General features: G+C 44.0%; 1 protein-coding gene across 1 annotated transcript; it reads right to left on the bottom strand.

The window, feature by feature from the left end:
* Positions 1–16: 16 nt before the first annotated feature.
* Positions 17–11,102, bottom strand: LOC125745923 (ras-related protein Rab-35-like). Its single transcript, XM_049019222.1, has 6 exons — positions 10,729–11,102; positions 7,514–7,564; positions 6,945–7,068; positions 2,921–3,045; positions 2,668–2,792; positions 17–2,296 (listed from the first exon to the last, which is right to left on the bottom strand). Exons 1-6 carry the CDS (start codon positions 10,778–10,780, stop codon positions 2,165–2,167), a joined length of 609 nt encoding a protein of 202 aa, XP_048875179.1. The 5' UTR covers positions 10,781–11,102; the 3' UTR covers positions 17–2,164.
* Between the last annotated feature and the right edge of the window lie 1,867 nt (positions 11,103–12,969).

The following is a 12,969-nucleotide window of genomic DNA, read 5'->3' as shown; positions in this document are numbered from 1 at the left end:
GAACGACAACGCCACGTTTTGGAAAATGTTTACTACCGATTAAAGTCAAGGGGCAGAGAAACGAACAATGAGACATTTTAATTCTCCAGTGTACAGTAAACCACAGATGAAAAATTCTGACATACTTATATTCACTTATACGTGCATACATACATGCACGTTTATGTGTAAATATGTATGTGAATATGTCAAAGGGAACATATATACAAAAATATCTATATATACAAACATTCATGTATGTATTCCAACAAAACCATCTCATTCACACATGGGTTTTCATGATCTCTGCTTGGCTGACACTTGGTCCAGCGTTTCGTAAACGGCAACGCCCTACAAAACTCAAGTTAAACCTGGAGTGAGGGGCAGAGACGTCATCCACAGAGGCCCGTCTGTTCGGCCGTGAGCAGCGCCAGCAGCGCGGCCCGGTGGCGGCCATCTTGTAAACAATGGCTCTTAGTGTTCGGCGGGTGGAGGTTCCGAACAGCCTGACACAACGGAGGTACCGCTCTTTGTACTGCTCACATCACCTCAGGCATCCACCTTGCTGAACACATGCCTGGCTCCTGATCCAGTCCCCCATTGAGCGCATGCCATATGGAGAAGTCCAATGATGCTGGTCCTGGGGGCTGATTTCACAAAGCTTCCCAGCTGTCGTGACGCCGTTACGAACTTAACACGGGTTCAGGGGAGATGCGGCAAGTGGGCACAAAAACGAGCATCCGGCCACCAGGCCCAAAATGCAACAGGCTTGTCGTCAGGGTGTGCGGAGGACACGTCATGGAAAAGAAGCATGGCTTGCAAAAGCTCAGGGGAGATTAGACAGACTCCATGGTTTCACCAAGACAGACAAGGCCATTCCCAGAAGCCGCCATCTGCTCCCACGCCTGCCCCGAGCTCACGGAGCCTCACAGCCTCGACGCATCATAGATGCAGGCAATGGGCCTCATAGGCCGCAGCTCACGTCGTGTACAAAAGCAGATCAACATGGCAACGTGAGGACACCGTGTGTACAGCGCAACATTAAAATTTTAGATTAATCCTGGTTTAATAATCTCGACACGAGGCTACGCAGATTCATGACGTAAACACGCGGCTCGAGAGGCCAAAAATGAGTCCTAAAACACGGTTCTCAACTGTGAAAAGTACAGACTGTACGTCAACAACAGAACATCAGGACTGACTTCGCCGCAAGTGTCCTGGGAGTGTTGCTTGGGAGAACCTTCCAGAAGCTGAGTACAGCGTCAGTTTGACCGGAGTCAGCATAACACTCAGTGCAGAAACAGGTACCACCATTTACTGGCAACCAAAACAGCCCTCGTACAGCTAATTTTATGATTATACTGACAGCTTTTTCTTAAGTAATAATTAAAAATTCAAACAAATGTCTTTCTTTGTGACTGGCGTTGAGTGAAAGCTTGGCTGTCGTTCTGTTGTTGATACGCAGGTGCAGACTGGGCAGAGTGGTATGACTTTCACCTGATAGTGGGAGGGACCATTTGGCAAAATAAGGGGGGGGGGGACTTAAAAAGGAATTTCACCAGCTATGGAGGAAACAATCACTTCGTCCTTAGATTAAAAAGTAACAGATGATCATTTTTATGACGTGCAGGCACCAGAGTGAAAGAAACGGAACAGGAATGTCAATGCTCAAAAACATTTAAAGTATTACGATGCCTCCCCCTTGTAAAAGAGTGAATGGGCCCTCCTCTCCTGAGTCAGACTCGGCAGACTAATAAACCACTCCCAAGACACAGAGCGACGATATGCCGGCAGAAACAAAAAGATGTGAAAATTGAAGGGGGCGGCTCTACTGCATCAGTTTCCTGAATGTTCAGGAGCTGGACCAGTTTATTAAATAAGTGGCGATTCCCAAATAAAACATCCATTTGCTCCGCATAAAAATCTGTCCATTTGTGAATCTGTACAAGTCCTTATGATTGACGCAGTCCAAAGGGGACTGCACCATTTTTTTTTCCATTTTTTCCCCCATAATTTCTTTATTAAATCTTTTTAAAATATATATATATATATATATATATATATATATATATATATATATATATATATATATATATATATATATTTATACTCTCTCAGTTCATTAGATGTCATGGCAGTGTGCTGGCTGCAGCTGCGCCATGCCCTCCCTCCGTCCCTCCGTCCATCAGCAGCACTTCTTCTTCTTCTTGCCGCTCTTGCCAAGCTTCACCACGTCGTTCTCATGCTGCTGCTGGTGCTGCTTGGCCAGCGCCTCCTTCCTGGCCCTCAGCACCAGTTCCGTGATGCAATTGAACATCTGCGGGGAAGGGCAGGGGGACCCCCCAGGCAAACAGGCCGGGTTATTTTCTCGCCCATTAGAGCGGAGCGGTTAAACTAAATTTTCCGTATTGAATGTCTATGTTTACAGATTGGTTTCAGGGCAAGGATGACGCCAGAATTATATACAAGATGCCTGCGTACGAGTTCCTGTGACAATACAGAATTAAAAAACAAACCGAAAACCAGTTAGTGGTGTCATCAATCTACAAACTGACTGAAACAGCAGAAAGGAAGCCTGACAGCAAGCAGAGACCCCTGTCAAACTCCGCCCATTCTAGGCTGTGTCCGCACCCCCATCCCCATAAGACCTCCCTCATACTCGGCGATTCGCTTCATGACTCAACCTACATCTTCTACATTTATATTCTCCTTGGCGCTCGTCTCGAAGAGACGGATGCCCATCTGCTCCGCGAATTTCTGGGCGTCGTTGGTTTCTACCACCTTGGAGTTGGGGTCGTCGTTTTTGTTACCCACTGGTGAGAAATGACAGAGTCAAGTCAGTGGTGGCGGGGGGGCATTTCACATTTCACAAGAAAATAAACAAATAATAAAAACCATAAAACACCGGCGTTCTACTCAAGTACAAAGCAGCAAGACTCACCCAATATTCGGCACACGTTGTCACAATTTTGATTTATTTCATGCAGCCACCTCTTCACATTGACGAAGGACTCTGCGCTGGTGACGTCATACACCACAATCACCCCATGGGTGCCCCTGTAATAGCTACCAATGACAAGATAACAAACATGTCACTGGCAAGGTTTATGGGCCAACTGGAAGTGTGTGCATATGTTAAAACAGCCCTCTGCTTCTTCCTCTTCCCTATGCAGATGAACTAGTTCCGCTACAACATATAACAGGCAAAGCTGCAGACCCAAGGACACCTTAACTGCAAGTGAGTTCAGTGATGGTAAAACGGGGATAGCCAGAGCACAGGACACATACATCTTCCAAGCAAAAAAAAAAAAAAAAAACATTGAAAGCTTCAAGTGTGAATCTGGGCGCAACAGTTTTTCTCCCATTTTGGATGTGACCCATTTTTAACCTCTAGTTCAAGGTCTTTCCTTGGAAATTGCCTGCTGGCCTAGTGTGCGCCTGGATCATCTACTGTCTGGCAGTGCAGAGCTACGGAAGACCCTCGCCAAAGTAACCACAAAGACCTAATGAAGCCATGTGTGGAGGGGTTAGGAATAAATTCCATCAGGTTTCTTTGCAATGGGATACAGTTTATTTTAGTTTACAGTTATAATGTATACAGTTACATGTCATAATGGTGAAATGTCCAGATTAAAACAAAGGCATTAAACCCACAACTCACACTGCAGCAGATGAGATTGGGAAAGCCCAAAGCAAGACACTCTGCAAAATGCCTTATATGAAGATAAGATGAAGCTAAATGACAGGCCAGGCCCAGATGAGGAAAAAAACGAAATCCAGATCAAGATCAGCACTGCAAACTTGACATAGTCACTGCCAGGCACAAGGTCACAGATGATTCTGCAGTGCACACCTATTTAAGTAAACACCACTCAACAGTAACAAAGAAAACCCTCTGATCTCCAAAGAGAGCAAACCTACAGCAAGATCCTTTCATAACAATGAAAATAGACGCTCCTCTACTTACGAACTTTCAACTTACAAACTTTCAGGCATACAAACGAAGAGGACTAAGTCCAAATTGTGTTCATTTGGGCTCCCGTTTCCTGTCCGCGACATCCATTTTTTTTTCCTGCGCACCAATTCCGCCTGGTACGACTTCTGGCCTCTACTCCCCCCGTGCAGAGGTAACGTGTGGACTCCCAGCATCCTAGTTCTTTGTACTTGCAAATACCCTTAAAATTATGTTGGAATAACGACTTGCGAACATTTCCAGTTACGAACGGCTGTTCGGAACGTATCTCATTCGTAAGTAGAGGAGCGTATGTATGTATTCTAAGGATGAAAGTTGCATCCAGAGGTGAGAGCAGAGAGCAAAGGAGTACCTGGGTAGCCTAGAAGTTCAAACAGACAAGAAAGCAAGAAGAATGAGGGATGAAAACCGAGAGATGGAGAGGAAGAGCGGGAATGAAAAGAGCCCCCTTTTGAGTCTCAGTCATGCCTCAGAATGTGGTGGCTGCTGATGACTTGGGGAGGGGGGGGGCTGGGTAGTCCTCATAGGGCAGCCAAACAGGCTAACAAAGAATCTTTCAGTAAGCTGCTTGTTTGCAGTCCGATTCCGCTCTGGCCGGACGTCTCATTTGCGTGACGTGGTCGTGGCAGGGTGCCCCCGAAAGCTGTGCGAGAATGGAGACCTCTCTCTCCATTTCCTTCTCCCCATGAATCTCTCACCACACTTATTATGGCTGCCGTTATTCCCCATTAAATTACCGTCCATCCGGACACTGGACGGCCAGTCCGGCAACACAGACCTCCCCATGGGTGCCGCCAATTCCACAGTAATTATAATTAAGTGGAGGTTGCGAAAGCTAACCACCCTTGCGAGGGCCGTTTCCTTCAGTGTAGCAGTTAGCTGTACAGTTTTACAGCTTCAAGTTAAGTGGCCAACGTTTCCGAGAGCTTTCACCTTTGACAAAATTTGTTAATGATCACGCAGATCACATAGAATAGATGACAGATGAAATTAGGGGGGGAACTGGCTTGCCTAGTATTGGACTTGCCAGTTGCCGTCAACGCATCCTGGTATACATCCCGATACTTTTCTATGAACCACTTCAACCTCAACCTCATGATACATGATATACATTATTTAAATACATTTCAACAATGAAACAAAAACAAGCACACACTCTTACTGGCTATACCTACACACAAAACAGTCTTTCATACATTATGACAAAAAAGATGTACCTGCTTTGTCCATAGCTGCCATTTAGCAGTGAAGATATCAACAATACCTGACCGCAATAACACAGAGATGTGGGAAGGACCACCAGAGTAACCATGCTACTTAAAACGACAGAATCCGAGACAGTGGAAAATCTGAAGAAAAACAGGTGGGGTTTTCACCACTTAATCATTTCAGACAATCTAACCAAAGTGGCTGTTGTCAATGGCCAAGAGGAAGGGGGAAGGAAGGATGAGAACCCACCCACTGTCACAGACGCACTCATGGCCAACCTCAGCAAGCCAATTCAGGTCAAGCACCATGATCTTGGAAACCTTTTGACAACTTTGACATTAAGCTCTTCAGTACTGTCAGAAATGACTCCCCCGGAACTTATGACGCGGTCAGTCAGAAGTCAACGGCCGTAACCAATTTGCTACTGGAGGACCTTTCTTCAACCAGAGGCCCCATTATGTGGCAAAAGGCAACCTTTTCAAGGCATCAATCCAGCATCATGAATGAATTCCTTACTCCCCACACCCAGGTGTTTAGCTGCTCCTGACCGATCTAAACTAAACAATCGGTGATGACCCACAACTACAGCAGCGGCCCTCCATGATCGCATTACTGTTAGTGTGGCTGAGATGAAAGGTGGAAGACAAAGTACTCTTTAAATGAGGCACCTCAATCACCTCAGCCCAAAGCAGCCTGCCCACAACACCGGAACTGGTGGGTTCTGACCCGGCTCTCAGCACTATATCCATGCCAAATGAGATGCCCTGAAACCAAACGAAATCTAGTTTTTCGAATAAAGCTAAAACAAACGCCCCTTTAAACGTGATAAACTAACATTTGCTACATGTACCATTCTTTGTCCTCAAGTCAATCTGAACTCATGCATACTGCTGTCGCGATATAATCACGATCATATGGCGCATGCACAATAATCAGCAGGGCTTATATGATGGGCGTAAACATTTGTCCAGACGCCAGCTTTTCAGTACTATGCAGACGTTTACAGACACCCACAATTTGGTAAGCAGATTAGTAGTACGCCTAAAATATTTAATGAGAGGCGTATTGAGACACCCAAAAGTTATTAATCTGTATAAACTCTGAGCATTCCTTATGTTTAATAAATGTGTTGGACTTTAAACTGCAAACAGTACTGCACACCAAGACGACTTTTTACCTTGTTTATCCACAACATCTCCTCTTTCAAAAGATGTTGTGGCTGATGAGCTGTTCCTTTCTTCACCGCCACTAATAAATCCCTTCCACGATTTACCAAAACAGTAGAATATGGTGTGCTCCGCTAACTGAATTTAAGCATAAGGATAAAACAATATACCTCTTATTACTATTTTAGGTGTACTACCTAGTCTGCTTACCTAATTGTGGCCGTTAGTAAATGTCTGCATAGTACCGAAAAGCTGGCTCTGGACAAATGTTTTAACATGCATTGCACACGTGCCATATGATTGCGATTCTACTGCGACAACCCTAATCAGGACACTCAAATCAGATCTTTAAGGGTAGTTCCCGGATCGCTTTTCAAATACACCACAAACATGGTTCACGTCAAACCAGGCACGGACCCCGGGTATGTGTGACAGAGAGCTGGATGTCCTGTCACAATGCTCCCAGACCATGCTGAGAAGGGGGACTTCCTTTATTTCATCCACATGCCAACTGGCTGGCCTGGGCACATCTCCACACAAGATGTTAGCTTTAATGCCATACTAACAACCCCCTCCAAGGTGTCTACTGCCGCTCGCTGCCCCCTGCTGATACTCACGTGGACGTGATGGTGCGGAAACGCTCCTGGCCCGCAGTGTCCCAGATCTGCAGCTTCACCTTCTCACCATTGATCTCTACCGTCCGGATCTTAAAGTCAACCCCGATCGTGGTGATGTAGCTACCTGCACGCAAATGCAAGTAAACAACTCATGTCACAGTTCAAAAAGGGTAGTTTTACCCTGGGCAAAAGAAACTATATATACTAAGATACCACATGAACTCAACCGTCACTCAAAGTTAGCGATGAATGCATGCAATGAGTCAGTAGCTATCTGCCAGTAACCAGGGCCAAAAATATATCCATACCTATTTCTCTCTCTCTCTCTATACATATATATATATATATATGGCTAAGTTTATATTAATGATAATAATACAACGGGTGATGAAAATCACAACGTAGTATATAATTTCCTAAGAAGGCATTATGATTTACCATTATTTAAAGCAAAGTCACTCAGGCGTTGCCAAATGGCAAAACATGGCTTTCAGCCTAGGGAGCATAAGGCTACTCTGACTGGTCAGAGGCACCAGCGCCCAGAAAGGGAAAGGAAGCGAGGATCCTACCCGAAAATGTGTTGTCTGCAAACCGAAGGAGTAAACTGCTCTTCCCCACACCTAAAAAAAAAAAGACACACATGTAAATGATCCAATCAACACACACACTTACACATATCAAATATGCACAAATATGGCCAAAATTCTGAACATGATAGCATCTGTTTTTTCCTACAATATGCAGGTACCAGGGATGCAATTCTTGCAGACCTGATGGAAGCAGCATATACACCCACAAGTATTCTAGTAAAATGTCTAATAAAATGCTTTTTACTCCTGAACCACTTTTACTACATTCATAAACAGGGTCTGGTTTAAATCCTGATAGTTGCGAAATGGATCACAAACAGTTAATGGATAACTTCTAAAAGTGTTACTTATATGGATAAAACACAAAATACTTTTTAAAACTGCAAAGGCATAAATGATTTTGTGATTTGTTATTAAAAACATTTTGCTTGGCCTGGTGACACTCCTGACAAGTTACAGACCTACATCAGATTTCTTTTTAAACTCCTGATTGGTGACGGGATCGCTGTTTGTACATAAAGCACAGTATTGCAGTATTGCTTGTTCTAAATACTTGAAGGCTACATGGCACAGTTCTTTATTGTAGCGTTAATAGTATTTTCTTATTATTTATTACTTGAAAGCTACATGCCACTGATGATGTTTTTTTTTTGTAATTTTAAAATGTTTTTACTTAAGGAGCATGGCATTTGTTGTTTTGTTTTTTGCCGTGGTATCAAATTAGGTAGAAAATTGTGGAATTTCACTGGTATTGGCATCAACTACTACATTTTTGGTATCGTGACATCCCTAACAGATTGGCCCATGAACAGCAAGACGGGGTTTTATTTTGACAAGAATGAGCAAACCACAGATTTCCCGCCCCTCCAAAAGTGACAAGTATCAAAACCAAAACCTCACTGGCCGCAAGTCCAATTTATAAAAACACTGACACAATTAGGCATCAAAAATAAATGACCTCCCATTAGGGGACACTTATAATCATGCCGTCCTTTCAGACTGAGCAAAGATAAAAGACAAAACAAGAAGACTGACTGAGAAAACCAAAAAAGGAAAAACTGAAGGACCTGTACTGTCAGACAGACTTCATGATTGTTGGGGGGAAAAAACAAAAACAACAACAAAAGCAGAATCTATTTATCATGAAACAGAGGAAATGGAAAAAAAACAGCCCTTTCAGACACCAGGAAGCTTGTGAATCTAAGGCAATGTCACACGGTAAGCATGTGCATTTACGGCCCTTAACAACCTTTGGGAGTTCGACCAACATATTTCTGCCTTCATCATTAGGACACATTAACCTCTACAAATTACACATCTGTGCTCCTTGAAAACCCCTTTTGGTCAAATTAGACATCTGCAAGACCTAACCCCCCAGCACTGTAACAAATGAGGTACAGGTGTGGCTGAAGGCTTGCCGGAACCAATAACTTTACTTTGTAAATCACAGCCATTTAAGTTGGGAGCAAAAAATTTTTAAATAATAAATTCATTGGACAGACCAATCAGAACACTCAGAATTTCAAGGCTGATGGCTGGCAGGAGGAAGCGCTAAGCAGGACACAAATCCACTGGACGTGCATTACTGGCATGTAAATCCATTAAACCCTAGGGGCTCCCTTGGTCTCCACACACACACTTGCCAAACTGGCTGATAAGAGCAGGTGGCATATGCAACTTCAGCTGTTCAGCTCTTGGACAAGATGCAACACAGCGAACTGGGCTTCTCAAACATCCCCTTTAAAAACCATTGTTAAACACTTGAACACTAAATCAGAAAAACGATACTGGTCTCACTTTATCTAGTTGCAATAACTGAAAAAGCCATTTTGACGGCATGCAGTCTTAGTTATGTTGCCCAGGACGGCAGCGAGAGAAATACTGGGTTTTGATTGGTGCAAATCCAGAACGTGGAAGTTCAATACACGGACAGAACAGAGACCTCACCACAAAGTACCAAATCCCCCCCTTACCGACTACTGGGATCAACAGAACTAGGGTTTACCAGATTTTCAAAGCTCTTTACACCACTGTTGGATCTGATAAGTTGATACAGCAGTCGACTACAGAATCCTTCACAGGCTGAGGGATAAACAAAACCGTAGGTTCTGGAGGTGTTCACACGAAGACAAAGCAGAGCGGAAACATTTGGTGCAAAATGAAACTAAGGTTTTAACACCAGCAGAAACGTATTTTAAAGCCAGCCGGACATCTCTGCAAGACCCCCCAGGGACCCGGAAAGATGCACGTATCCTGGACCTAATGGACAATGTTTTTAGTTTTTAAATGCAGGCAACATGAAGGAAAACACGGTTTGTGGCGAAATGTGCGCACCGACTCAGTCCCTCGTCTGGGGAGAGATGAGACCGCAAAACGCTACAACCGGCTTAAAAAAAACTAAAGGAAATGCAACCGAAGAAGCGGGACAGGCCTGTAAATTACTCGTCTAAATTTCATTAAAAGTACGCAAATCTGACGTTTTTGCTGGCGACACCGTTTGATTTTAAACCAACGCGGAGTGTTTACTAAATCGAGATTTTCTCCATATTTAAATAAGCTTTCTTCATCTATGAACATTTTACATAAACACAAAGCTTTAAGTCTAAACTGCCTGCAAGTAGATATAATGAATCGAAAATAACCTGCAACTGGGATTTAGAAAAGACCCAAAACATTACACACAACACGACATGGGAGGGTACATTCATAACTATGAGCATATAGGTTACAAAGTACGTGATCGGTGATCAAATACTAACTTGCCGAGTAACCAGACGTTTTTTAAGTATTAAATGTACAGAAGCTACTAATTGGTACTAAAAGAGGCAAGGAAGGTAGCAGTACCAAGCGCTAAAGTCACTGTATATCCGGACTACTGGGTACTGACATTCCCAGTCTATCTGACAAGATTATTCGGTTAACCAGCCATCCCGCCCTACTCTGAATGCAGTGCCCGGTTGTAGTTCAATGCAAAAACGAGGGGGACGCATACAAGTACTTATGCGCTTCGTTAAAGCAACATGTTATCTATCTACATTACACACAAAAAAGCCTTGCACACAAACCCTGGCTCTGACTTGGAAAATGAAGAAGACCCAAACCTCGGTTTTTAACAACTAGCTTGTTAGCGATGCAGCTAGCTAAAGAGACCCATCAGGGCCCGTCTCTGAACGCAAACCCCGGCGTTTCCTTACCGCTGTCGCCTATGATGAGCAACTTAAAGAGGTAATCGTAATCCCTGGCCATGCCGAAGGTTAAATGAATATCTTTTTCTTATTTTTGTGGGTGCTCTTCCTTCTCTCTCCGAACACCAGGCCCAAAATATCAGTAACCGTCTCCACGGTGTAGCGAAGCCGACTTTCCTGCGGTGTTCAAGTAAATCCCCGGCCCCCAAAAGCAGAGGGTTTATTTGTTTCTTCCTGTTTTTCTTTATCTTCGGGGTTTCGTGGAGTCGGCAGCTGTCCTGCCCCTGCAGTGAGCGGTCGCGCGCGCACAAGCCGCTTCAACCTCCGGCGAGTCCCAGCGACGAGCCCAGTGCGAGGCGCGCGCCACCGCGCAGACGCAGCTCACACGCAGTTACAGCGACCGCCACAGGTGGCGCCACATGGAGCCGATAAGCCTCTATTCTCTAGGTCTTTGCGTGTATTCATGTATGTATGCAGAGACGATTGTGGGGACACTGGGGGCCCTAGCCACAGAAACTCCATGGGGCCCTCCAACGCACCCCGCCCATTATTTTAGCGTGAAATCTAAATTAATATCAACAAAGACAATGTAATAAATGCAATTCCTTTATTTTCACTTTACTGTGAAAAACAGAATACACAAATAAGCAAATTTATCGTTGCAATCTAGTACGTAATTTTTCGCTCTTACGAATAACAAGAGACAAGCTTTGGGGTGTTGTAAAACTTTGCGCCGGTAGTCACACTCACTGGCACTTATTCTTGTCTGTGGTTATCTTCCCACCTTCGTTTCTAGTGGTATTCGGTGTTTCTCGTGACGTAGGTGTTTTCGGCTAACAAGCTAATTTCCAGGAGCGTATTATTGTCGTAAGCAGAAGGATATACTCATGTTGGTGTGATAGAGACCTTCCGTGGACAAATTACATATTAGGCTGTTTTGTACTCCATCCACTGATAGGGGTTTATATAATAATATGTTTTGAATATGTTTTGAATTACAGCTAGGGAAAATGAAAATTGTTGGGAGAGGACATTTCTCTAAAACATATCAAATTTAACGAATGGGGTTTAATCAGGGACCACCTGGAAGATCAACAAGCTCCATCTAGGCAGCTGACGATTCATGTCTGACCAAAATACCCTTAACTTAAAGAGCCAAAGATGGTATTCAGCTGGCACAGAATGCAGCTCAAAATTGCTTTGTTAGCCTATTTACCAAAAAGCCTGAAATAATTAGCAGTTTTATATTTTCAACTGAGAGACACACAAATACCAGTTTTATGATTTCTTGCCTTTCCTGGGGCTCAAATCAGGCAACACACCCTGCCCCCTCCAGTATTACTTCAAGGTGGCAGTCTAGACTGCCAGATATGAACCAGTCACTTACATCCTGGCTCACAGTTGACATCACAGCCAGCTATAACTTGCACAGGCACTTAATTTGGTATAAATTATGGTACGAGTCTTGAGTGTGTCATTGTGACATTGCATCTTCAATCGCAATATAAACGAAGCAAGCAGACGACTCGCATGGCAGGATATACAAGATAATTGGTTGGACATACATGCACAACTGATACATGTGCATATGTTCGGTTAAGCTGATGCGGCTTGTGTAGCCGTGTCAGGGGACGGGTACCTAAGCTGCAAGGAGCACATGCTGCTTTTCTGAAGAAAGCCACATCCTGCAGAACACTGCAAGCTGCGTCAGGACCGGATACAAGGCCTTATCGCTGTAGACACTGAACCGCATGCCTCTACCTTGCATCAGCCACTCAAGAGCCAATAGGAGCTCCTTTTTCCCCCTCGGCGGCCTCAAAACAGAACACTTCATTTCTGTTGTGATGAATAAGCATTGTGTGATTCTTGTAACATTTATGAATTGTTCATTATGAAGTGGGAATCAAAAATCATTTTCACCCATATTCTGTGAATCACCGTTGCACTCAGGCAGTGCACTCGCACATTGAGAAACAAATGAACCATCTTATTTCACACTGCTGCCACCTGCAGGAATGTCACTGAACATGTCCTCAATTCCTCTCACTGTGGATTTACTTCTGCTAACCTCAGAGCACATACTACTTAAAACCAGCTTCAGCATTATCAAAAAGGAAGTAGTCACTGATAATTAACATTCCCATTTGGGGGGAGTTAATTAACTTGGCAAACACCTCACAGCCGGTCATTTACCTTCAGCTACTGCCCTGCTGCATATTGATATTTCCTGATCAAGTTCCTCATCTTGTG

The sequence above is a fragment of the Brienomyrus brachyistius genome, chromosome 7 (genome assembly GCF_023856365.1).
Source record: "Brienomyrus brachyistius isolate T26 chromosome 7, BBRACH_0.4, whole genome shotgun sequence".
In the NCBI taxonomy this organism is placed as follows: Eukaryota; Metazoa; Chordata; class Actinopteri; order Osteoglossiformes; family Mormyridae; genus Brienomyrus; species Brienomyrus brachyistius.
The sequence above is the reverse complement of the archived record's forward strand: the minus strand, read 5'-3'. Positions and strand labels throughout refer to the sequence as shown.